Source organism: Manis javanica, chromosome 4 (genome assembly GCF_040802235.1).
Source record: "Manis javanica isolate MJ-LG chromosome 4, MJ_LKY, whole genome shotgun sequence".
NCBI lineage: Eukaryota > Metazoa > Chordata > Mammalia > Pholidota > Manidae > Manis > Manis javanica.
In genome coordinates, this window is record NC_133159.1 from 43,968,659 (window position 1) to 43,993,393 (window position 24,735).

The 24,735-nt window shown below is 48.2% G+C and overlaps 2 protein-coding genes across 4 annotated transcripts in view; one reads left to right on the top strand and one right to left on the bottom strand.

Annotated features, from left to right (window-relative positions):
- ACOT11 (acyl-CoA thioesterase 11) overlaps positions 1 to 8,216 on the top strand; it is a 50,477-nt gene extending 42,261 nt beyond the window's left edge. Inside the window, exons 16-17 of one of the 2 annotated variants that reach the window (XR_005062252.2) lie at positions 756 to 994; positions 8,098 to 8,216. Coding sequence is in view for 1 of the 2 variants with exons in the window: in XM_037021902.2 (XP_036877797.2) it covers positions 756 to 911 (156 nt within the window). In the remaining variant the exon portion in view is untranslated. Of the gene's footprint in view, positions 1 to 755; positions 4,047 to 8,097 lie in introns of those variants that run through there. The other variant, XM_037021902.2, reaches the window with a different exon arrangement.
- On the bottom strand, positions 1,152 to 13,637 carry FAM151A (family with sequence similarity 151 member A). Of its 2 annotated transcripts, none has more exons than XM_017669046.3 (8): positions 13,416 to 13,637; positions 12,218 to 12,364; positions 7,699 to 7,851; positions 5,721 to 5,880; positions 4,067 to 4,291; positions 3,177 to 3,316; positions 2,261 to 2,401; positions 1,152 to 1,825 (listed from the first exon to the last, which is right to left on the bottom strand). In XM_017669046.3, the coding sequence occupies exons 1-8, from the start codon at positions 13,531 to 13,533 to the stop codon at positions 1,152 to 1,154; spliced, it is 1,758 nt and encodes a 585-aa protein (XP_017524535.3). In that variant the 5' UTR covers positions 13,534 to 13,637. The 2 variants fall into 2 exon arrangements, with proteins under 2 accessions (XP_017524535.3, XP_017524534.3); XM_017669045.3 differs by having other exon boundaries at positions 12,218 to 12,376.
- Between the last annotated feature and the right edge of the window lie 11,098 nt (positions 13,638 to 24,735).

Below are 24,735 nucleotides of genomic sequence, written 5' to 3' on the forward strand. Positions count from 1 at the left end.
CCTGTGCCTGCCAGCAGTCTCCCTCTTCCTGCTGTGTGTCAGGGGCTGAAAATGAGCCTTCATTAAGATTGAATCTGTTCAGAGATAAGTCGGAGGCCACTGCTGTCTTGCAAAATGCTCTGAACACTGAGGGCAGATGGCCTGGGTTCTAATCTAAAATTCATCTCATTATTTACTTACATAATCCTTGCCTAGGAAAGGTTCATAGGGCTCTCAGCCCATTAAACTCAGCAAGGTGGTCAGTGTTAACTGAAAATGTGAGGGAGGCAGCTGAGGGCAAGCAAGGGTGGGGATCCTGCAGGTTCCCCCCGCACTATAGTTGCTGTTAGGATCCTGAGACCCTCCCAGGTGGGGACCTGCCAGTGTCTGTGAGCTCAGAACACCCCTGGGCTTATTACCAACATGTTTCTATGGCCCTAAGCATCATCATTTAAACAGGATTCCATGCTGGGTTTTGGAGACCCAGTTTGTCCTCCAGGGCCTCCCAGCTGGCAGGGGAGACAGGAGGGCAATACAGTGTGTGGTGACAGAGGGAAGCCAGGGTTGTGAGCATCCAGAGGAGGGGACAGGGAAACCTGCTGGAGGAGGTCAGACCTGCCAGTCATGCAGCGCTCTAAGGGTGCAGGGTGCTGGCCTATACTTGCTGCCCTTCCAGCAGGTGAGCAAGGCTAACTCCCCGACCTGTCTCGTACCCTCTCAGCTGCCACACCCTTCCCCCTGCCTAGCCTTCCTGAGTGTAGCTTTCTGTCCTGCAGGTGTCCTACTACAACCAGGCCACCCCAGGCTTTCTCAACTATGTGACCACTAACGTGGCTGGCCTGTCTTCTGAGTTCTACACTACCTTCAAGGCTTGCGAGCAGTTCCTCTTGGACAACCGGAATGACCTGGCTCCCAACCTCCAGACCCTCTAGGCCCACTCAGTGGCCATGTCGTGCCTACTCCCACCCCATCCTGCTCCCAAGGACACACATGCAGTGCAATGAAGAAGGCAGAGGTGTTTATTCTTTCCTGCCTCCCCTGGGGAAGCCTTGACCCAGGCCAAGGCAGATGGCCAAGGGTGGAGAGGTGGACCAGCATGGCCTGGGATGGCTGGAGGGCTGTGGGCTCTTCTATGTGCAGAATACCACTTCTGGCCCAGAACCTTTGGGTTGTCAGTTTCTGCCAACATCCGCCAGCAAAGCTGCACGGTAATTCTGGGGCAGCCTGTAGTAGACTCGGGTTCTGTCCACCGCCCTGGCTGCCAGCAGCACTGCCTGCATGGATGCGTAGCTGCCCCCAGCAGGGTTGTGCTCCACTGTGACAGTGGCTCGGGGAGAGGCTGCCAGCAGCCTGGCCACGGCTCCAGCTGCGCTCTGGCCCAGTGGCCCAGCCTGAAGCTGGAACGACACAGGTTGCCAGAGGCCCTGGCACAGCTCCAGCATATCTGTGAGCAGCTGTTCCCTGTAGCCACTGCCCAGCACTTCTTCAGGCCAGCCTGGTGCCACGGTCACATGGGGGAAAACCTCAGCCACAGTTGTAAGTAACTCCCTGCCAGCCACATGTCCAGAGACTGTAAAACTCCCATGAGAGATTGTGGCCCCGAGCCACACAGGCCGAGGAAGATAGCCAAGGGTAGAGAGGTGGGCCAGCATGGCCAGGGATGGCCGCAGGGCTGCGGGCTCTTCTATGTGCACATGTATGCCCCAGCGTCCAGGGCGTGTGGCAAGCTGCTGCAGGAACATCTCCAGTGTCAGGGCAGGGCCACCTGGGACACGTATAATGGGCACGGGGTCCCCAGCTGCAGGCTCTTGGAGGCCAATGTTCAGCAGTATCATGCCATCTCTGTCTGGAAGAGGCAGTGAAGCAAGTGTCTGGGGTTTGGGTTGACACTGGGGTGTCAAGGGCCCTTGTTAAAGGGTTGGTAGGGCAGTATTGGGGACAGCAGAGGAGGAGTATCTGGAGCCTTGTTGGCTGGGTCTGGGCTTCCAGTGGAAGGGCTGCTTTATAAATGTGCCTGGGGGGATATGGTGCTAGCTCAACTCGATCTTTGCCTGTGGCTCTGCCCTGGGACCGATGCCTGCTTCTCCTGCAGGGCAGTATGGCTCAGGGTTGAAAGGCACTTGTCTGAAGGCTAGCGGCTCCATGCTTTTGATACCACTGTACTCCCCTGACCTTGTATACAACATATTGCCATAGTAACAGAGACCCCCGGTACCTATCCCAAGCAAAGGAGATCCCTCACCCCCCAGCTAGGAGCATGGGGGCTGCAGGCAGACCTTACCTGGGAGTTGTGTTCCTGTCCCTCTGTTGTCCTGAATGTCAGGAATCAGCCACTCCACACTCAGACCATCACCCCCAGGTTGCTGGACAAGAGGGATCAGGCTGCCCCCCGTGTAGTAAATTTGCTTCCGTGTGGCATTCCCTGTGAAGCCCCAAATTGTCAAGAGAAAGTGGCTGCCATTCACAGAGTGCCTTCTGTGTGCCACCTGCCCACATGTATTATCTTTAAGCCTCACAGCATCCTGCCAGGTAGCTGTAACTCCCGTTTTGGAGATTAACAAAAGTGGCTTGCCCAAGGTTCTAAAGCCAAAAGGCAGAGTTGCTGGGATTTGAATCTGAAGCCAGGTCTACCTGGCCCCAAACCCAGTATTCCTTTCCTTCACCTAGATGGTTCCCATGGCAGGAATCTTGTCTGATGGGTCCCCTTTGAGATGTTAACTGCAGACCCTCCTAGATGCTGGGTCAAGGGAATGAGGGGTTTGAGCAAGGGAACAGGTAGCATCTGGATCACTGATTAGTGGGTACAGTGGCGGGACTGCTGTCTGGAACAGGAGAGTAATCGGCAAGGGAGGTTACCTGTGCTGCAAGGGAAGGTCTGTGGGGTTTGGAATTTGCTGGGTTCCTATCTGAATACAATACACATATAGGCTGAACAACTTGTATAAGTTGCATAATGGCTTTGAGCCTCAGTTTCCCTATCTATAAAATGGAATCCCTGGTTCATGGATATATGAAATGTAGTTAGCGTGCCATGCTGGAGTGTGGTATACAATAGATGCTTGAAGGATTCCTTCCCCTTTTCTACCCAGGATATTCCTCTTCTGAAGTCCCATCCCTCCACTTCTCTCCAGTGTCCACCAAGTGCTGCCTCTGTGCAGAACCCAGCCCTTCCCTGCCCTCCCTAGGCCCTTCCCTACCGGTGAGCTGCTTGAACTGCGACAGGACAGGCTCAAAAAGGTCATAGTAGACTCTGTGGATGGCGCAGTTGTCCCGGATATAGAGGAGATCATCCACTGATACTTGGTCCGTGACGCTCTGCCACAGTGTCAGGCTGTACCTGGGGCCCAGAGAGCCAGCTCAGTCCTGGCCTCAGTACCCATGCCCTCAGAACCGGACCCTAGCTGGGCAGGGTTGGAGCATCTGGCCTCCAGGGTCCCACCAGCCCCCTTTCCCTGAGCTTTACCCTCTTTGGGGCAGAAGAAGCCACAGGGGCTTCAGGAATGATGAGTGACAGAGGCCTGATGCCCTCAGGCCTCTCATTTGCAGTGTCTGTTTCTGGTTCCTGTCTTAGGAAAGGGACAAGGACAGAAGGGGATAAGCACGGGGAAGGGGGACAAGGTCAGACATGAAGAGAAAGGGGGCTGCCTCGGGACTCGCATTGGGACTGGCTGAGGAAGGTGGAACTGGGTAGCTGGGAGCAGGCTTCAGGAGTGGGGATGGGGCTTCCTCAATCCCTACAGGACTGTCCCAGGGCAGGTGCAATCCGTGCAGCGCCAGGGGCACAGCTGGCTCCCTGGTAGGAAGCTGTAGGGAGGCAAATTGTGTCTTGATATATATGAATACTTCCCAGCGGGCAGAGAGTTATGCACCAATGGACAGCCTGCTTTGGGTGGTAAGGAGAAGCTCATCGCTAAAGGTATTCAAGCAGAAAGCAGGGATGTCAAGAGGGTGTACATCAGCAGGGGATGGGCCAGATGATCTTTAAGACCTTTCAGCCATGAGTATCTGGTATCTTCCTGAGGGCATCAGGCCTAGAGGGTGGGCATGGGGCTGGGAGGGGCTGTGGCAGGGGCCTGGGAGTTTTCACCTTTCAGATTGGCCCAGCAGCCAGCTGAAATGGGGCCAGGCAGCCCGCACCATGACAGCCCGCAGAGGGAAGTTAACCTTCTGCTGCAGCGGTCCCGCCAGCTCTTGCATCTTCTCCACCATGTCTCGGGTGTATGTTCTGTTCAGGAATGGGGGCAAGTAGAAGGTGGTCCAGCCTAGAGACAGGGTGGCCTCAGGATACTTCTCCTGGACCAAGGCCAGGAACCTGCAGAGAATCAGAGACACTGGTCTTTCAGAGCCTCACTGGCCCTTTCCTCGTCTCCTGGGTTCCTATCACTGTGCTTGCACATGGCAAGGGCTGTTGAATCCATGATAATTAAGGGCAGAGGCAGAGTTCTAAAAGACAGAGGAGACTTGTTCATGGTCCCACAACTTGGGCATGGACTTTGGAGCCAGGGGGTCTGGGTTCAGGTGTGACTTTGTGATCTAGGCAGCTCACTCTACCTCTTTGATTCTCAGTGATGGCATCCCTTCAGGCAGGGCAGGGCTTCTTCAGTGTCCCCATATGGACAGGGAAGATGCTACCCAGAGCCCCAGTGTGAGGACTGGGCTGTACCAGCTGCAAGAGTCTCTGAAGCTTCAGGCTGTGTTTTAAAATTTCATTCAGATTTTGCAACGAGGCAAGTTTTCGTAGGCAGTTAATACTCTCCCCAAACTACTGAGTAGAATCAACAGCTGAAGAAGGTGAACCATATTTATCTTGGGCCACTGATTGTATTTCTCCAACTGCTGCTTTCTGAATGCAACTCTGTTTGGGAGTCATCCTAACTATTGGATGGGTGGATTTTTGGCTGGCTGGCTGGACAGATGGATGGATCGTTAGAATCAGGAAGGCCTGGCCTTGAATCTTTGCTCTGCCATTTACTAGGCTTAGACAGGTCATTTAACCTCACTGTTATTATTTCTGTATTAATAAAATGAAATAATAGTACCTACCTCATTTCTGCGGCAAGAGTTAAATGGTATTCTACAATGACAGTACTTAAACCAGTGCCTGGGTGCATAATAAACATTCAACAAATTGAGTCTCAATTACTGTCCACTTTCTCATCTGAAAAATGGGGGGAAATCCTAACCTGGTATTGCTATGTAAAGGCCAAACAGGACATATTCTTTCCTTAGAGATGGCCCTTATTTGTAAACTGTAGAGTACCAGGCAGCTGTTGTTTGCAAGGGCTATTGGTGGCAGTGCTGGGATTTCAGGGAGGCTGGTGAAGGAGTTAGCACTTTAGACTTTTCCAGCAGGCAAAGCCCTGCCCTGGTCATGGGAGATACAGAGAGGACTGGGCTCCATCTGCCCTCCAAGAGTCTACAGTAGAGCAGGGGACAAACCTGTCATTCAGCACTGACAGCCCAGTGGAATCAGAGATGTGTTAAAAGGAAATGTGGATGAAGGCCCTCATTAGCCTGGGATGTCAGAGAAGTTTCTGGAGGAGGTAATGACTGAGCAAAGGTTCTTCAGGAAATGGGGGAAATGCATTTGAGGCAGAGGGAACAGCTTGTGCAAAGGCTCAGGGGTCAGACTATATGGTGCAGCTGGAGGCAAACTCAGCAAAGGCCCCCTGAGCACTCCCTGTGCCAGATGTTGAAAGAAGACGGGTGGACACACTTGGGGCGGAGAGGTGAACACTCACTGTGTGGCATTGATTTCAATTGAGATGGGCACATTGGGACCCTGGAGTATGTCAGCATTTATCCACACAGGCCTCTGGACTCTCCCATCATCTGTCAGCTGCTGCAGGAGGTTCAGAGAGGGGCCCACAGCCTTGATGCTCTTGAAGTCCAGTTTGATGCCTATGGGGAGAGAGCCGAGGGCTTAGGGAACTGACCCTTCGTGTGAACCAGAAGATGTGACTTCTTGGGGGCAGAAAGAGCAGGTAGAGAGAGAGAGAGAGAGAGAGTGTGTGTGTGTGTGTGTGTGGCGGTGGTGGGCAGTTGGTTGGTAGTGTGTGTGTGTGTGTGTGGCGGTGGTGGGCAGTTGGTTGGTAGTGTGTGTGTGTTGTGTGTGTGTGTGTGTGTATGGCGGTGGTGGGCAGTTGGTTGGAAAGACAAGGACCAACCTCCAGCTGGGTGTGAAAGGGGCTTTCAGATGGGCAGAGCTAACCCACAGAGGAGGGGCCTGCCTCTGTAGGAGGGAGCTCCTGTCTCCCAAGGGGAGGAAGCAGGGGCCAGCTGAGGGCTTGAGACATAGGGCTGGTGCCAGGGTTGTCAAGCATTTGGTGAAAAGGCACTTTGGACCTTGGGTGGGGCAGGCTCAGCCGGTCTTAAGTGACCCAAACCTGTAGAGAGGTCACTCGGGATACAAGTCTGAAAAGTTAGAGAGGGGTGTTGAAAGCCGGTTGAGGAGATCCCACTGTCCTGAGGACAATGGGAAGGCACAGAGGGTTAAAGCTGGGCTGTGATGTGACAAAGACGACATTTTGGAAAGCCCACTCAGATGTGTGTGTGTGGTAGTAGTGGTCGAGGGAACACCAGAGGATTAAGTGTGGAGGCAGGAGGCCAGTGAGGACAGAGGTCCAGAGGTCTTGGAGCGAGGATGTGGCTGAGACTAGCAGGGGGCAGGGCCTTGGTTTGAAGCTGGCAGATGCAGCAACTTAATGGATGTGGGTGATGCCGGGGTTCATGTACACAGAGTCGAAGAATGAACTTCGTGAATACTCAAGGTAGGAGAGCGAGGCAGAGGCTTTTATTTAGAGAGAAAGCAAGAGGACAGAGCTCCTGGCTCGGGCCAGGTGGGGACAAGAGAGTCCCGGGGTGGTGTGTTGTCTAGGGGTTTTACAGGCAGTTGAAAGACAAAGGGCTAAGGAAGTACATGTTAATCTTTGAAGAGACATTAAATTTCTTTTTAGTCTTCCTGGTTATTTACAAGAATTTTACTGCTCTGATTTCCTCCCGGGATAGCAGCTTCCTGGTCTGGGAGCATATCACTCAAGACTGCCTGCTTTGCTCCCAAGGTGGGATGAGTTATTGTTTGTTTGTTAAAGAGTATGTTAAGAAAGTTACTTTTTAACAAATTGGGTTTTAAAATGCAATCTAATTTTCAAGATGGCATCCTTCCTGTTTTTACTAGTTGTTTTGGGCTTGCTTGCTACATTGCCAAGGTTGCAAATCATTTGTTTAGGGCTGGAGGAAGAAAAGCAGCACCTGGGTAAAGTCAGAAAAACAAGCTGGGCCCCCCAGCAGGCCAAAGCAAATTATTCCACAATGGATTATCTTGCTTTGTTTTTTCCAGAGGCCCTCACTCTGTCTAAACCCATGGCCCCTGTCTCACGGGCAAGGAGGCATCAGGCTGATGATTCTAACTGACAATGGACCTGGGAGAGGAAGGGAGGAGTTGGGCTTTGAACATGTTGCATCCAGTTTCATGCACATAGGCGGGAACAACCTAAATATGTTTGGCACTTAGCAGTGTACCATGCACTTCACATCCTCCATCTTCCTTAGAATTCTCTGAGCCTGGGCCTCTGGGACATTGGATTGGAAAACCAAGCAATGAGCAATAAGGACTGGGGCTGGGCTTGTCTCTCAGTGGAGGGGTTCCCACCCAGGCTGCCTGAGGGCTGAGGGCTAGAGAGCTAGGAAGCTGGGGAGGGGGCTGACAGAGGTCTTTACCCTTCTGGGAAGAGCTCAGTACGGCCTCCAGCCATTGCTGCAGGGTGTTGTCGCTGTAGATGGCCGGCGGGTGCGCCATGACAGGGACACCTGTCTCATTGGCTGTGTTGAGCCCTTCTATCGTGATGTCTGCCTCCAGGAACATGGCGTTGCCTGCACGAGAGGCAGAACTCAATCAGTTCCTTAAATAAAAATGTTTTTCTTATCAAAGTATTACATATTTATTAGAGAACATTTGGGAAATACAGAAAAGCAGGAAGAAGGGAAATACCCACATTTCCATCATAGTTCTCATATTGTATTTTCTTCCATTTTTGTCTATGTATAGTTTGTAAATTTTAATCTTTAAATCTCAACATTATGAACATTTTCACAATCTTTTTCTTTTTTATGTTTCAGATTTAAAATAAGCCTCCAAACGCCCTGTGAGGGCACTTGCCATGATTTAGTTAACCACATCCTGTTGCTGAGACAGTTCGTTAGTTTCTAATTTTTTGCTACAAATAAATGATGCATCATATCCTGATTTCCTTATTATTTGTGATCCCTGCTTGTGGAATTTGAGTGAGGGCAATGCAGGATCATTTTTAAGTCTCCATACTATTAAATTATTGTCCAGGAAAATTGTTCTGATTCATGTTCTAGCCTGAAGGACATAAGCTTGCTCCTCTCCCTGCACCCTTACAGTACTGTGCATTGTTGTTTTAGCTTTCAAATTCATGCAGTTAACTCAATCAGGTGGATGCTGGCTGATTCCTGCCCTCCACAGTTCATCTAAGAGGAAGCTAAAGCTTTTCCCAAGGAAGGCAGACCTGGCGGACCCCGCCGGGGGTTCTTTGGAGAGTGAGGTGAGGGAGGGAGGGGTCTCATTCAGCTCCTGCAAAATCAGACAGTTGGCTCCAGAAAGGGCCTTTTCTCCTGGTTTATACTCACAGCCTACCTGTTCTCTCACCTCCAGCCCTGCTCCCCTCCAAGTCCATTCTCTACACAGCCATGAGAGTGAGTGTTATACATGCCTACCTGTCATGTCACTTCCTGTTGAAAAAACAAAACAGCCTTTCCCCACCAGCCCCCGCTATATTCCCCCAAGAATCAACCAGGCTCTGGCAAACTTTCCACTCTGACCTTGAGTCCTTTTCTCCCCCAATCTCTCAGTTCCATCCACTCCAGCTTCTCCAACATTAATGTTCAAAAAAACCACCCAGGAACTGTTCAAATGCAATTTTTAATCAGTGGGTCTAGGGTGGAGCCCAAGATTCTGCAGGTCTAACAAGCTCCCTGGTCATGCCCACGCTGCTGGTCTACCGACCACTTTGAATAGTGAGAGTCAAATATGCCTTGTCCCGTGGGCTCTTGTGCGTGACTGTTGCCTTGACAACACTATTCCCTCTCAGCTTTACTAGGCCACCTCCTGTTTATGTTAATGTTGGCTTGAAGTATCACTTCCTCAAGGAGGCCATCCCTGAACCCCATGCCCAGTCTGTTAGGTTGCCTGTTCCGGGCTCCTCCCTTGAGCGCTCAGATCCTATGTACTTGCTCACTTAACATCCGCTTCCCTGAGTGAGGCACTGGGGAGCAGGGTCCTATCTGAATTGACCCATCACTCAGATTTCCAGCACTTAGACAGTATCATGCCTAAAACAGGAGCTTCAAAAATAGTTGTTGAAGGATGAGTGACTGAATAAATGAATGGTAGAAAAGTCAAGGTCAACCAGCTCAGGTCCAAAAAAGGTGAAAGCTTGCCTGAAGTTGCAGAGAATTTTCGGATTTCTCTGAAATCTAAGTGTCTGGATTTCCACTAGAGGAAGGCAGCTGAGTGCCAGGCTGTCCCAGGCACTTCTCATCATCCCATTCAATCTGTTATGCATCTGGCTTCCAAAGTACAGGACTCCCTGGTTTCCTCATTGACAAGATGAGGTGAGCCTCCCTGGGCTGCAAATGTAGGACATGGATATAGAAGCATGTTGTACACTAAGAATGACTTTATGAAGGCAGCCTTTATTTTTATGACTTGAATACAAAGTCCTCTCTTATCTTCCCTTTTGGTTACCTGGGAATGCAGAGGGGTCCAAAGGGTTCGGGGCCCAGTGAGGCCCAGAGGAGCCAGGCCCTTGAGTCCCTCTCTCCAGGAGACACCTGGGCATTTAAGAAGGTGGCTCCTGAGAATGGAGGCTGAGGGGTCTCCTTCCCCATCTAATGGGGGCCAGTTCTGGTCTGGAGCCATGGCAGTGCACTGAGAGGGAGCAGGGATGGAATCAGGTCTGAGTCCTGGTGACCCTCTGGCGCTGCCACCTTGCTTGATTTGTATGAGCTGCCTCCCTTGAGATACCATGAGCTCCTCGCAGACAGGGTTACATCTCACTCCTTTCTAAACCTTCCTCCTGAGATGGGCCCAGAGCAGAGGCCCAACATATGAATTGGGGCCCAGTCCAACTCAATGCACTGCCTTGAAGGCTAATGGGAGGTGCATTCTGGACTAACCACCTGGGCTCAGCTTCTACTGGAAAAAGTCTCTCCTCTAGTGGAAATCCAGACACTTAGATTCCTCCCTTAGATTCCACTGCCTTCCTCTAGTGGAAATCCAGATACTCCCTTCTCCTAGAAGTTGTTACTTGGTGATTTGTGTGGGTGAGGAGTGAAGAAGGAACAGGAGATGGAGGAAGAATCTACTTCCCGCGGCCATGGCAGGAGCTTAGGCTTCAGGGGGTGCCATCAGGCAGAAGGAAATAGAAGACTTTTCTCACTGTCAAAAGTGCCCTGGTTTGGATGATAAATGAGATAGTCATCCTACCAATCCACATTTTGCAGAGGGAGAAACTGAGCTGCATACAGGCGAAGTCACTTGTCCCAAATCATTCTTCTGATATATGGCCAAGGTAAATCTGAACCTAGTTCCACCTGCCTTCCAGGCCTTGGCCCTGGCCCCTCCTGTCCAGGTGGATATCCAGTCATGCCCAAGGTGCTTCACCAGCCTAGCCCCGTCGCTGGCATCTCCTCAGTGTCTCTACCCCAGTCCTGGCGCCACCCTCCTTCCAGGGGGAGAACCCTGGGCCTAGGGTCCTCTCTGGACCCCTGAAGCTATGTTCAGTGGTGCGTCTCTATGCTCCCTACTTCTGGGCACCCCCAGGTTGTGGCCCTTGGCTTTGTTCTTGCCCAAGGTCCTGGTGTAGACAGATCACTCATCTGCTGCCCCAGGGCTGACCTGGGATGAGCCATGGATGGCAGGTCCTTCTCACCTCCCTCCAGCCTTATCTCCCAGATAAGAGGAAGGCCTCTTATCTGGTTCCCTCATCAGGGGGAAGGGTCTTTGCCCTCCTTATCACCAAGGTCTGGTCATTACCTTCCAATCATGAGATCTCTTAAGGAGCAGTAATCTGGCCCTTCCAGCCTGTGATGGCCTCTCTTCTGCTTAACACCAAGCCTGACTCCTCTCAGAAGTCCTCCCTAACCATTCAGTCATTCATCCATTCACTTTTTCAGCAAACCCTTCCTAGGTCCTCACTCTCAGGCCTTCTGGTGTGGTAACCCTGTAGGAATAAGAGCCAGAGGCCTGACACCTAGGCCTTGCTGTGCTTCAGATGTACTGTGTGACCTTGGACAAGACCCTCTCCCTCTCCAGTTTGCTCACATAAAACTGAAGGATTTTTGTTGAGGAGTGGTTCTCAAAATGTGGTCCTGGGGCCAGCAAGATTAACACCTGGGAACTTATTAGAAATGCAAGTTCTCAGGCCCTACCCCTAAAGCAATGAATCAAGCTCTGGGGGTGGGTGCTCAGGTCTGGAGACCCTTCCTTGCTTCTCCTCTAGCTACTGCTTTGGAGTTTATGAACACGTTCATGAACATTATCCATTGAGCTTCCCAATAGTCCTGTAGGAGAGGTTGTCTTCCCTGCTGAACTGGGGTGGAGTATTATGCAGTGGTTCAGAGCAGGGGGCTGATCACTCTGGGTTCCTTTGTTGGCTTAGCCATTTTCAAACAGTGTGACCTTGGGTAAGTCCCCTAACGTTTCTGAGCCTTCATTTTTCTTCTGTCAAATGGCACCTGCAAAACAGGTTGCTTGTAGTCCTAGGAGAACCCACACAGAGTGTGTGCATCCATTGTCATAGTAAGCAAACACTGACCGGTCGCCATGACCATTTGGAAGTGGGGACAGTTGTTACACAAGTTGCTCTTACGTTCACAGTGCGTTTTTGGTAGTGCTGGGCCTCAAACTCACATCTTCAGGTTTCCTTAGGCTTATGATGGCCAGAACCTCTTTATCAGGGGTAGCTGTCACCTGACAGGTCATGGGAGGGACAGCGGGGAGGGGAGGGGAGGCAGGACATGGTGACCTCAGAATCACACATCTGGTTCAAATTCAAGGCTGAAAGCTTATCAGCTGCACAGACCTTAGCCTCCCTTCATCACGTGGAATATGACAAGAATGTGACCCATCATAATGCCACCCCATAGGTAGCACTGTCTTAACCCCACCCCCACCCCTGCCTTGGCCCGTCCCTGTTTTCGCAGCTAGACTTACTGCTCAGGGCAGCTCCCATCTCCTCCTGGCTGTTGGCACCATGGTACCAGGTGACCATCAAGCCATCCCGGTGGCTGATCTGGCCGAGGCTCATCAGGTAGTCCAGCATATCCGCACTGGGGTGGCAGGCTGGGTTCCCCTTGTAGCCTGGAATGAGGCCTGGAATGGGGTTGCGAGCATCAGTTCTCACCCCAGCCCATGCCCCCATCTGTCCGTTCATCCCACAGTTCTCCCTGGGCCCCCAGGGTGTGTCCAGCATGCTATCTGGCAGAGGCAATGGGACTCCAGTGTTAGCAGTGCTTCAAGAAGGAAATGTGTGGGCTCCTGGGTGTAAGCCTGCGGCAGTCTGGAAGTTTACAGAGGAGGGAATGTTTAAGAGGGAATATTACAGAGGGGGAACCTTGAAGGATAGGTGTAAATTTGACAGAAAGGGGAGACCAGGTAATTCCAGGCAGAGAACAGTATAAGCAAAGGCTTGACTGTAGGAAAGAGTGTGGTCGCCTAAAGGAATGGCCACTGGCCTAGAACAAATGGAATGTAAAGAAATGGAATAGGGCCATATTGGAAAAGAGGGTTCTGATCAGGTTGTAAATGACCCTGAGGGCAGCCACTGAGGATTTTGTTTAGAAAGATCTCCCTGTCTGCAGAGTGAGTGCAGGCTGGCGAGCAGGCTGGAGACAGAGACTGTGGGTGGGGGCAGGCTGCTGCAGGGTCCGGGAGACCTGAGGCTTGAGGGGCAGGGCTGGTGGGGGGGGAGGGAGGCAAGAGAATAATGGGGAGGCAGCACAGAGGCAGAGGGAGGAGTGGAGGGTGTTAGGTCCCCCTTTGCTGAGAGAGGGGCAGAGCATGAGTTCAGCTCGGGCTGCTGAGTTAGAGATGCCTGGTGGGCCCCCCACTAAGGAATGTCCAAGGGCACAGGAGACAGCTCTGGAATGAAGACCCAGATTTGCTGGTCCTCAGGCAACTGAAGCCTGGGGAAGGGGAAAGGAAAAGTTAATGGGACCTTCTGCTGGGGATAAAGTCTCAGCGGGGTTGGTGGTGGGAGAGGCAATCAGAGCTGTGGATAGGGGATGAGTCTTGGTGGGATTGATGAAAGGAAAGGAGGCCACCAGAGCTGGAATGGGGACAGAGCCCTGCTGGGGACAAGGACTGAGGGTTGGGGAAAGCCAACCAGTTGGTATACCAAGGAGACCCCTACCTGGCTGCTGCAGCTTTAAGGACAGGACTATCCCAACAGTCAACACCAGAGCCGCAATGGCAGTGCCGGCAAGCGCCCACTTGATCGGACTGTCTGAGCACCCCTTCCTGCAAGCCATGATGACCGTCGCTGGCAAACACCTCCCAACTCCTGCAGCCTAGAGCCCCCTGAGGCTCCCTGCAGCTGGGACCAGGTGGGAGGCAGGAGCACCGGGCAATACGCAATTCGTGGGCCTGGAAAATCCCAGGGCGGAGACAGCTCCAGAGGCCCCTCCTCCCTCCCCGCCCTCCTCATCTTCCCTCACACTCCCGGTATCTTAACAAATCAAGTGGAAAATCTTAATACCTCCAAAATGAACTTTGAGCACAGGAAGAGGCAGCAGATGTTGGACCCGGCCCCTCCCTGGTGGTCCACCCCTACCTGGGAGATGAGAGACGGGGGATTTATTCCCAGCTTGAGCTTACTGTTCTGGGGACCTGGAGCAAGTGTCTTCCCCTCTTTGGGCCTGGTTCTTCCGCTGAGCAAAAGGAGGCCACTGGATTGTCCTTTCTTCTATATGCCCTGCCCTGGGGAGTCCCTCGAGGTTTGGTTGGCAGACAGATTAGATCTGCCTGAGGAACATGAAGTATTCTTCCATCCCAGATTGTGGCTAATTGATTATCTACCTGAGATTGAAACTGATAGGCCCAGCATGGCCTTGGTTATTGCAGGCCACTCCTGGGACGGTTGGTGAGTCCACAGGGAAGCGGCTGAGTCACCACCTTGTGCAAAAGGTGTCTTGGGGGCCCTGGTTTAGGAAGGAAGTTAGAGATGGTGTCTAGTTCAGGGACCCTGGACTTCTGTAAGAAACACCTATAATGTGCACAGGTATTTTTAGTGTACAGGGGTCCACAGAGAAATCCAGCAGGGCTCCTGGTCTGAGTGTGTGTGTGTGTGTGTGTGTGTGTGTGTGTATGTGTGTGTGTGTGTAAGAGTGGCTAGAATGATGAATGATGCCCTGGTGGGCAGATGGAGGGAACATGGTATATGGGGACCAGGAGGGCGTACGGTGCAGACCTTGTGGAGTTGTGGGAACTGCAGGGCATCCCTGAGTTGTTGCCCAGGAGGAAACTGCATGTAGAGGTCTGGGGCTTGGGAACAAAGAAGAGGGTGTGAGCATCATTTCTATCACACTGCAATTCAAAGGCTCACCAAGGTTTGAGCCCCAGCTCTGTTACCTGGGTGACTTTAATCCCCTCGCCCATGACATATTATAAAAGAGAAGAATTAAGTAGTGGTTAGGAAGCACCAAGGTTTCAGATGTGGAGCAGCTGTCTTTAAAGTTGATACTGCAGGAGGTCCTTGTCCACTGGGCCCTCAGAGGCCCCCACCAGCTTCCATGAGGAAGCCCCACCTCCCCTCCAGAAAGAAACTCAGAAGCTGATACAGGCAGATGTCTGGGGGCCACTGACATTAGGGATGGTGGAGGAAGAAGACTGAGTTAAGAAGCATAGGATGGAACAGAAAGGGTGGGGGAGGGGCCCCGGGCCCCAGGGGTCAACTGAAAGGTCACTTCAAGAAGAAAGGGGTGGTCAGCTGTGGAGTCCCCTAAGGACAGCATGGTGCCACTGGATTCCACAGTAAGAAAGGTGAAGGTGATGCTGGTGCGGACAGTGTCCGTGGACTACATTCACAATGGGATGGTCACTTTTTTGGGTTACAGTATTTAACAGCAATGTTGGACAAATCTCCTTTTGAAAGAAAAATCCAAAATTTAGGTCTTACAGTTGACACGGGTGAACCCGGACATACATTTCTTTACTTGCTTATACCTTCACTATACTGTCCCTCCATAGTAACCTCACAGGCTGCATGACCTTAAAAGATCATTAACCTTGTCTTGCCCTTAGTCCTCTGCCTTAAGGCTGGTTACATGCAGGGGTAGGGTGGGGGTCATGGCGATGTTGGCTGATAACGTCCATGTTGCAGAGCTCATACCAGACTGCAGTCAGCATGAACCACGCCAAGACACCTCAGGCAGGGCCAGGAAGGTGGGACCGGTTCATAATGTTTCAAGGGCCTTCCGGTTTCTGTCCTAGCCCCACATTCCTTTGCCAATAGCATACAACCTGTCCCTCAGGCGGATTGGAGGAGGCAGATCTAGGGAAGGCACCCTGCCTTCTCCTTGGGCTGTCCTTCTTGTTACCGGATCAAATGCTGTTTTTGCCAGGATCGTGTCGGAGGCGTTGAAGGATGAAGTCAACCCACAAGAGTATGAGGCAACCAGCAAAGCTTTTAATGAGGGGTGAAAAGAAAATGGCTCCTGCTAATCAGGAGGGGCTCCACAGGCAGATGCCATTAGGGTTGTGGTGGCTAGGGGTTTATAAGCACCTCAAGGAGGAAGTCCACATGGTTGCCTAGGACCTGCTGTTAGGGCCAGACTAGGGGTTCAGAAAACCCCCTTGTTTCTCAGGCTGGCCATTCCAGGGTGTGGTTACTTATGTGTGCCGCTTGGCCAGCTGACCACAATGCCTGGTGTCAGTGTCCCACTTGGCTGACCTCTACGAGGGCAACATGTCCTGTTCTACCTACCCCACCGGCTATCTCCTGCCAACACTTCTGATAATAAAGCTTTCTCTGCTTCAAACGTGGTGACTCAGAGATTGCTTCTTGCACATCGGCAGAAAATCCAGATTTGGGGGTTCTGTAACAAGGGCTTTCTGTGTATAAATAGCCCTTGTTTTAGAATTGTTTGCTTATTTAATCTTGGTGACATCCTTATGAGGGAGGCATCATCATCACCCTCCCTTTTCAGATAAGGGAACAGGAGTCATCTGCAGCAGAGCTGGGAGATAAGGGCTTGGGTCTTTCTGACTAGCAGGCTGTGTGTTGCTCAGCCCCCATGGGAAAGATGTCGGGTGAGCTGGGAGGCACTGAGCTTTGCTGCTGCTCTTGCCGCTGAGGGCTTTTCACACTGCCTCTTGTGATTGAGGGACTTTACCCGGCTCTGGCTTTTGGCAGGAGGAACAGCTCTGGAGTGGACTCCAGGCTGCAAAGGACTCTATTGTCTGTGAACTTCTTGTGAGACAGACCTGCACTCTGTACCCAGCACTATGCTAGGTTCTCGGGACCCACTGCTCCCCATGATGTATTGTAGGAGAGAAGAAACAGGAGGTGTAAGGTGCTCCAGCCTCTCATATGTGAGGTGGCCATTCTAGAGCTGGTATCACCGGAGCAGGGCTTGCAGCCTGTGAGGATGTCAGACATGGAAAGTGCCCATGGCAGGGACCCCAAGAGGGAGCATGCTGGCTCAAGGAGACAAAGGGATTAGGAGCACAGTGAAGGAGCCCCAAACTCCTGGGTGGACTGGGTGGCTTTCAGAAGAGGTGTGAGCTGAGTTGATTTGGAGAGCCGTTGGGGACAGGGGCTGGGGAAGCTCATTTCAGACAAGTGAAGCTATGTGTGAGGGAGCAAGTAAAGGCTTATGGGAGAAGGGCTTGCTTGGGGACATGAGCAGTGCAGTATGACAGGATCGCCAGGTGGGAACTGTGGGTGCTTGGGAGATGGGGGTGGGGAAGCGAGCAGGCCTGGGTCACCCTGGCAAAGAGCTTGGTCCCATCCTGTGGGGGATGGGGAGCTGCTTTCATTTACGGGATAAGTAGGAGAGAGACTTGCTCAGCTTTGCATCTGGGAAGGTGATTCTGGAAGCTGGTATAGAGAAATGGCAGGAGAAGGCTGGGATGCCCCTAGCACCCAGGCCATCCTGTTTCAATGCTCTCTTCCTTCCCCACACTGAGTTACATGACTTCCCATGCCATACTGAAACAGGATAGGGAAGACCAAGAGGGACTCCATTTTAAAATGAACCTCCCTCTTGGGTCTTTAGGGTTAAAAGGTAAAGTTCTTAGAATGTCTTTAAAAACAAGAATTAGCACTAACCAGCCATCTGACTAACAATCAATGTACCGTATCTTAAACCAGAATGAACACTCCCAAGAATGAGTAACCAGTCCCTGTTTTCACAAAAATCATTACCTTTAGAGAAGAAGAGTTTATAAAATTATTTTGTGTTGGTTAGTAGATGTTGATTCACAGGCTTTCCAAAATACGGTCAGGGCCTCTTTTTTGTAAATATGGGGCAGGGAATGAGGCAAGGGAGGTCAGAGTAAGAACAAGATTCATTTCTTCAGCAAATACCTATTGAAGATCTTGGGTACCAGGAATGGGCCAGGTCTTGGGAGACCAGACATGCAAAGGTGAATAACAAATCTTTGCTGTCCTTAAAAAATTCTCAGTCTAATGAGGGAAACAAGCAAGTAACCACAGCAGACTAATGTCATTAGTGTTCTGATCTATGCTGCAAAAGCAGAAGAGAAAGTCCTAACCCAGATGTGGGGAAGAATCATGGAGGACTTCCTGGAGATGATACATATTGGGCTTTGACAGATGAGTAGGAGTTATACAGGTGAAGTGTGGAGAAACAGGATGAAAAGAACATTCTAGATGCAGGGAACATCATGAGAAAATGCACAGAGGCAAGAAACAGTGAAACAGTTCCATGGATTTGGGGAAACCACTGTGCAGCTAAAGCAGAAATTGTGTAGGACGAAATGGTAGGATATGAGACTGTGGAACAATTTCAGCAGTGTATCAACCTCCTGATGAAAACTACTTAAATACTGGATAGAATAAAGAAAATCTTTTAACTGTATCTCTAAACTGATATAATAGGAAAGAATCCACAGCACTGAAAAATGACATGAAGGAAGGAGCCCCCGAGAAGGAAGCAACTGTCAAAGCTGACTTTTGTTTGAGGAAATTTGCCAAATCCTGGAGACACTGAATTTCCACTCCGAGGGAAGTATGGGTTATGATGACAAGAGATAAATCCTAAGACCCCCTCCAACATATGATACACCTTCATAAAGATGGTACACTAAAGGCTACAGCCTCAGTAAGGATTAAAGAGAAATAAACCCACTCACCTGTTTTGATATTGGCACTTGGTGGGATAAAAAATTCCTCTGAAAACTAAGTATGTACTACCCTTCACACAGATCCTTGGCCCAAATTCATACTGCCTGAGTGACCCAAAACTTTAAATGGTGGAATTTAGTTTAAAGTAGTCCCATATAGGTGGTGCTCCAAGATGACTAACAAAAGCAAAAAGAGGGCTTCTTCAAGGGAACATAGCTTCTACCGAACACTTAAAGAATCCCCAGGCAGTTTCAAGGAAAACGCACAGCTCTTGGTCAACAATTTCAAAACTCATAAGAAAATAAGGTACCATGAGTGAAAACTGACAGAGAGAGTAATAAGACCCACAATCTTTAGAATTCAAAATTATCAGGGATAGAATAATGTGTTTCAAGAAATAAAAAAAATAGCTTGAAAATGTGAACAAACAAGAGTAGACTATATAGAATGACCAAGCAGGTTTTGAGAAGGAGCCCAACAGAACTTCAGGAATGAAAAATAAAATTAAAGACTCAGTGGGAACACTTAACTGGCACACATCCTCACCTGTCACACTCACACGTCTGGCCACATGGGGACCCCCTCAGAGAGGCAACTGGGATGCCAAGGGCTGACAGCAAATTATATCCAAGAGAGAAGGTCAAAAGGATGAGGGTGTTTACCCCGGAGGAGAGGCCTCAGAGGACTGTAAGAACTTTGGGATGGCCTCAGACACAGCTGATTAGAGAATTAGATGAACTCTGAAAATGTCACCTGGGAATTAGCATAGAGAAACAGAGATGGAAAACACGAGAAGTTAAGACGGAGAGCAGGGCTGACACGCATGTCATGAGTTGCAGGTGAACAGAGAGAGAACAAGGAAAAGGCAGTATTTCCCAGTATTTCTGGAAATTTTAAAAAATTATTGATGGACACCACTGGGGAGAAAGAAACTTCCTTTACCCCTTGAGGTTCTTCCAGCTGGCTTAAGAATCAAATTGAAGCAAGCCAGATTAACAGGAGAAAAAGCCAAAGTTTAATAGCATACATACGGGGAAGGTGGGTTCGAAAGACAGTCAGGGAAAATGAGGTATATATGCCGTCCAGAACCAAGGAGAAGGGGGTAGGGGCCTGAGACTTCAAAGGAAAAAGGAAATTCACAGGAATATGAAAAGAGTAAATGTTTGATAAACAAAATACTTGATAGGTCACACAGAACATGAAGCACAGAGAGAAATGTTAACAAACTTGGCCACATCCCTCCCTGTCTACACACCTTGTTGACATAATATAGTTAAGTATGGTGACAGCGCTCCTCCTGTGGGAGTTCCATGGGGGCAGGGCAGTTGGAGTGGTTCAAAGTATCCTCCTGAGTTTTTTGGGCCTTGATGGCTTTTCAGCTCAAAATAATCTGATGTCACAATGGCACATCTTGGGGTGGGCTGCCCTTGGTCCCTACAATACCAGTTGCCAGATTTAGAAATCACAGTGAATCCCAAGTAGGAAAAAATAAAAAGAACTCCATAACTACATATGTTATAGTGAAATTACAGAATATCAAGGTAAAAAATCTTAGAAGCAGCTGGAAATAGTAGATTGATCTCTATGAAGCTGGCAGATTGACTTCTCAACAGCATCAACGGGAACTAAAAGGCAGTAGAATATGAACTTTGATGTGCTAAGATACAATGACATCTTAGAATTCTACATGCAGTCAAAATATTTCCAAGAATGAGGGTAAAATAAAGTTTTTTTTTTGCAAATAAAACCTGAAAGACCTTAACATCAATAAACTCTTACAAAGGAAATGATAAAGGAAATTGATCCCAGATGGAAGGTCTGAGATTCAGTTTAAAAAATGGTCAGCCAAACTATTGGTAAGATATTGGTTAAATCTAAACAGACACATAAAATAATAATGTCTAATTGGTAGGGTTTAAAAAGCAGAACAGGACTAAAATAGAACATAGCAATAGTGTATAAGTTGGGAGGTGGCTGATTAGAGAAGTTAAACTCTTCTAAGGCCGTTGTGTTTTTTGGTTTTTGTTTTCTGAAGGAGGATAGTAGCATTACTTCCTCAGACTTTGCAAGTTAAAATATGCATGCTAAAATGGCTAGAGTACTGTAAAGAATAGATATAGAATATGTAACTTCCAAACAAGTAGAAAAGGGGAAAAAAGGGGAGAAGGAAGGCAAATTCAGTAATCCTAAAGAAAGTAAGAAAGGAGAAAAATAAGATAAAGATTAAAAAGGAGAGATTCTACTTATGGTAATGGAAAAATAGCTCCTATCAGACCAACCCTCCTACAGATAACAATTATAAACTCTGGACAAAATATAAAAAACAACTACCTGAAGGCTCTGGAAAAATATCAAAAGCAGGAAGAGACCAGAGGTTAGTCAATGTTTTAGAAGAAGAAACAACTATCACGTGCAAAAATATGTAAAAATCCCACAAACATAATATTCAACCAAAGAAGACAGGAATGAAAGGGTGTATGCTGTAGAATTCCACTTATATAAAGCATGAAAACAGGCAAATCTAAACAATGATGTTAGACATCAGGATATCTCGGTGGGGAGATAGTGTCTGGAATATTTCTGGGGTCCTGTTAATTTTCCACTTTCCATCTGGGTGCCAGTTACAGGAGTGTGTTCACTCATGACAATTCATCAAAACTGATACGAAAAGCACAATTTTCCTAATGTATATGGTACTTCAGGACAAATTTTCAAAACAAAGAAGGGAGCAAAAACAAGGTGGACAGGCAGGCAGGGGCAGACTGTGAAGGGGCTTCAAGGCTAGACCCAGGAGCCTGGACATAACCTCGTAGGCAGTGGGAGACATGGGAGGTGTTCAGGGGGAAATGAGCTGTCAGGGAAGCCTCCTTGCTGCAGGGTGGCGGTGGCCAGGAGAAAGGAGTGCTGTCCTGTGGGACAGGTTTGGAAGATTAGACCAGAATCTGGGCTTCCCGCGATGAGGACACAAGCCAGGTTGGAGGATGTGGGGTTGGAGGAACAGAATATATTTAGAGTGTTAAAAGACAAAGTTCATCCTAGCACATTTGAAGGTCTAATTGGTTTTATTAAGCGATTCATAAATCGGGCAGCATTCCATCCAGCAAGTAGAGAGATGCTCTGAAGGGCATCAGAAAAGGAGAGGTTTTTAAAGGCAGGACAAGGAGGTCATAAACACAAAAAAGGATTATTTCAGGTAAGGTCACTTTCATCTGAGGACAAATGGGACTTATTAGGTAGATTGCTTTGCGGGATGGAGAGAGCCCATGTGGAATTATCTTATTGATGCTTACCAGAAAATTCCTGACTGACATTTCTGGGGGAGTTTAAAACTGCAAACAGGTTAGGCATTAAGCTGCAGTTTGGTGACTTAGACTAGCAAAAATGATACCATACTGGGCCTGGGTCTTTCTTTTTAACAGGAGGCAAAGCTGGAGGGACTTGTTGTTTAATTAGATGCATGAGACCAGAGGAGGAGAGAGAGGAGTCAAAAAGGGTTCTTGGGAGAAGCTTGTTATTGCAGTTGAAGAGTGAGTGAGGGACTGCTGGGAGGGGCAGAAGGTTTGCAGAAAGAATTTTGCTAAGAGAAAGAATGCTTGGCCATGCTGGTGGGCCGTGGGGAAGAAGAAGAAACTGGAAGAAGAGCTCTTGAGGACACTGGCCCCTGAGGCGGCAGGAAGCCGTGGGAGATGCCAGGCCAGGAATGGGCAGGACAGGAGAGGAGAAGGCAGGAGGTCGGGGGCAGAGAAAGCAAGATCTGATGTAGACAGGAGGGAATTCACTGTCAAATGCTGAGTTACCCAGCAGAGGGGTGTGCTAATAGGTGATGCTTTCTTGTTGCTTTTAAGATTTTTTTCACTGTTTTTAGTTTTTGAGAGTTTAATGAGGATGTGATTTGGCATAGGTTTCTTTGGATTTATCCCATGTGGAGTTTTCTCAGCCTCCTGAATCTGTATATTTATGTATTTCACTAAGTTTGGGATGTTTTCAGCCATTACTTCTTTGAATATATTTTAAGCACTCTTCTCTTTTTGGAACTCTTGTGAAAGAAATGTTAAACATTTTGTTTGTATCACGGATTCCTTAGTCTCTGTTCATTTTTTTCAGTATATATTCTCTCCATTGTTCAGATTGAGTAAATTTTATTAACCTGCCCTCAAGTTCACCAATTCTATCCTATCATCTCCACTCCACTATTGAGCTCTTCCAGCAAGTTAAAACAATTAGTTATTGTTTTTTAAATAACTCCCATTTAAACTTCAGTTATTGTGTTTTTCATAACTTCTACTAATTTGTTGAGATTTTCTATTTTCTCATGTGTTTCAAGAGGCTTGGTAATTACCTGTTGAAGCATTTTTATGACAACTGCTTTACAATCATTATCACAAATTCGGACATCCAATTCATCTCTGTGGTGTTATCAGTTGATTACCTTTTTTCAAGATGAGATTTTCCTAGTTTCTGGTATAATGAGTGAATTTTTATTGTATCCTTGATATTTTGGATATTATGTTAAGAGGCTTTTGATCCTGCTTAAATCTTCTATTTTAGTGGCAGTCAACCTGTTTTTAGAGTGTAGGTTCTGGCCTGCTTTTATGTACTATAGTTCCAGTTTTAGTTTTCAGAGTGTTGGCCTGCTTCATTCTCTGGCACTGCTGGGACTCTTGCTCATTCCTCCTGGTGCTTCCTGCAGTAGCAGAAGGTGCTTTTCTGGGACACCTGTTGTCCTGGGGAACCAGGAGCTGTTGAACCTAGTAAGTTCTCTGTTCTGGGTGGAAGGCCCAGAGATACAGGGCTTTGCTGACACTGACCCTGCTTGTGGACTCGCCTGTCACTGCCCTGAGTATGGAGTGGGGGCTGGGGCTCTCCATAGGCTTCCCCTTTCCTGATCCTTTGGTCAGAGGAAACAGGTTTTTCTTTTTTTATATGTGTGTGTATATGCTCTTGGAAGGTCTGTGTTGCAGGCCTTTCTGGTGACCAATCTGGAATATATGGGAGATAAAAAAGAAAACCCTGTGGAACTCACCACAGTTTCATCCTCAAGTTCTGAGGTTCCTAGCTAGTCCACTGCATCCTTTCTAGTTTTCAGAGTCCTTTCATGATTGATTGCTGAACTATTTCCAGGATATTTAGTTTACTGTTTACCCTTGAACAACATGAGTTTGAACTATGTCGGTTCCCTTATACGTGGATTTTTTCAGTGTCTACTATACAGTTCTGTAAATGTATTTTCTCTTTCTAATGATTTTCTTAATATTATAAGAATGCAGTATATAATACATAAAGCATACAATATACTTGTTATCAGTTGTTTATGCTATCAGTATGGCTTCCAGTCAACAGTACACTATTGTTAAGTTTTGGGGGAATCAAAAGTTAAACATGGATTTTTGACTGCATGGGATGTCAGTGTCTCTAACCTTTGTGCTGTTCAAGCATCAACTTATTTAGAAGGGAGGGGCAGAGAAAGCTGAGTTTATGCCTTCTTGCCTATTACATGCATTTAAAAAAATTGTGGTACAATACACATAGCATAAAATTTAGTATTAGTGATATCCAGTACTTTCATAATGTGTATGATCATCACCGCTCTCTAGTTTATGGAACATTTTTTTCACTTCCCAAAGGAAACCCTGTGTCTGGTGAGCAGTCACTTCCCACTCTTTCCTTTCTCCTTACCTAGTAACCTCTTCCATTTGTTTTAATATTTTAGTCTCTCTATATTTGATTTTCTAGATATTTCATATTAATGGAATTGTATAATAGGTGGCCTTTCAAGTCTGGTGGCTTTCACTTAGAATAATGTTTTCAAAGTTTATCCATGTTTAACATGTATCAGTACTATATTCCTTTTTATGGCCAAATAATATTCCATTGTATGGATATGCCACATTTTGCTTGCCATCCACCAGTTTATGGATATTTGGGTTGTTTCCACATTTGGATTTTGTGACTGGTGCTGCTATGAACATTTGTGTACAAGTATTTGTTGGAATACTAATTTTCAGTTCTTTTGGATAAATACCTGGTAGTGGAATTGCTGGATCATATGATCACATAGGTTTACACTTCTTGAGGAAACACTAAGTTGGTTTTTACAGAGGCTACACTATTTTGCATTCCTACCAGCATCCTTTGAGGGTTCCAATTTCTCTCCATCCTAGCCAATTATCTTCCATTTTTAAAAATTGTAAATATATAGTGGGAGTGAAGTGATACCTCATTGCAGTTTTGATTTGCATTTCCCAAATGGTTAATGATGTTGAATGTATTTTTGTGTGCTTATTGGCTATTTGTATGTTTTCCTTGGAAAAGTGTGTTATGCAAGTTGCTTGCTTGTTTTAAAGTTGGGTTGTTTGTCTTTTTT

Excerpts from the sequence above, each read along its gene's own strand:
- FAM151A (XM_017669045.3), bottom strand. The coding sequence starts at position 13,533 with ATGGCTTGCAGGAAGGGGTGCTCAGACAGTCCGATCAAGTGGGCGCTT. Across the intron at positions 2,402-3,176 it reads GCAGTTCAAGCAGCTCACCG|GGAATGCCACACGGAAGCAA; the intron begins GTAGGGAAGGGC and ends GGGGCTTCACAG. Across the intron at positions 1,826-2,260 it reads GACAGGAACACAACTCCCAG|ACAGAGATGGCATGATACTG; the intron begins GTAAGGTCTGCC and ends TGCCTCTTCCAG.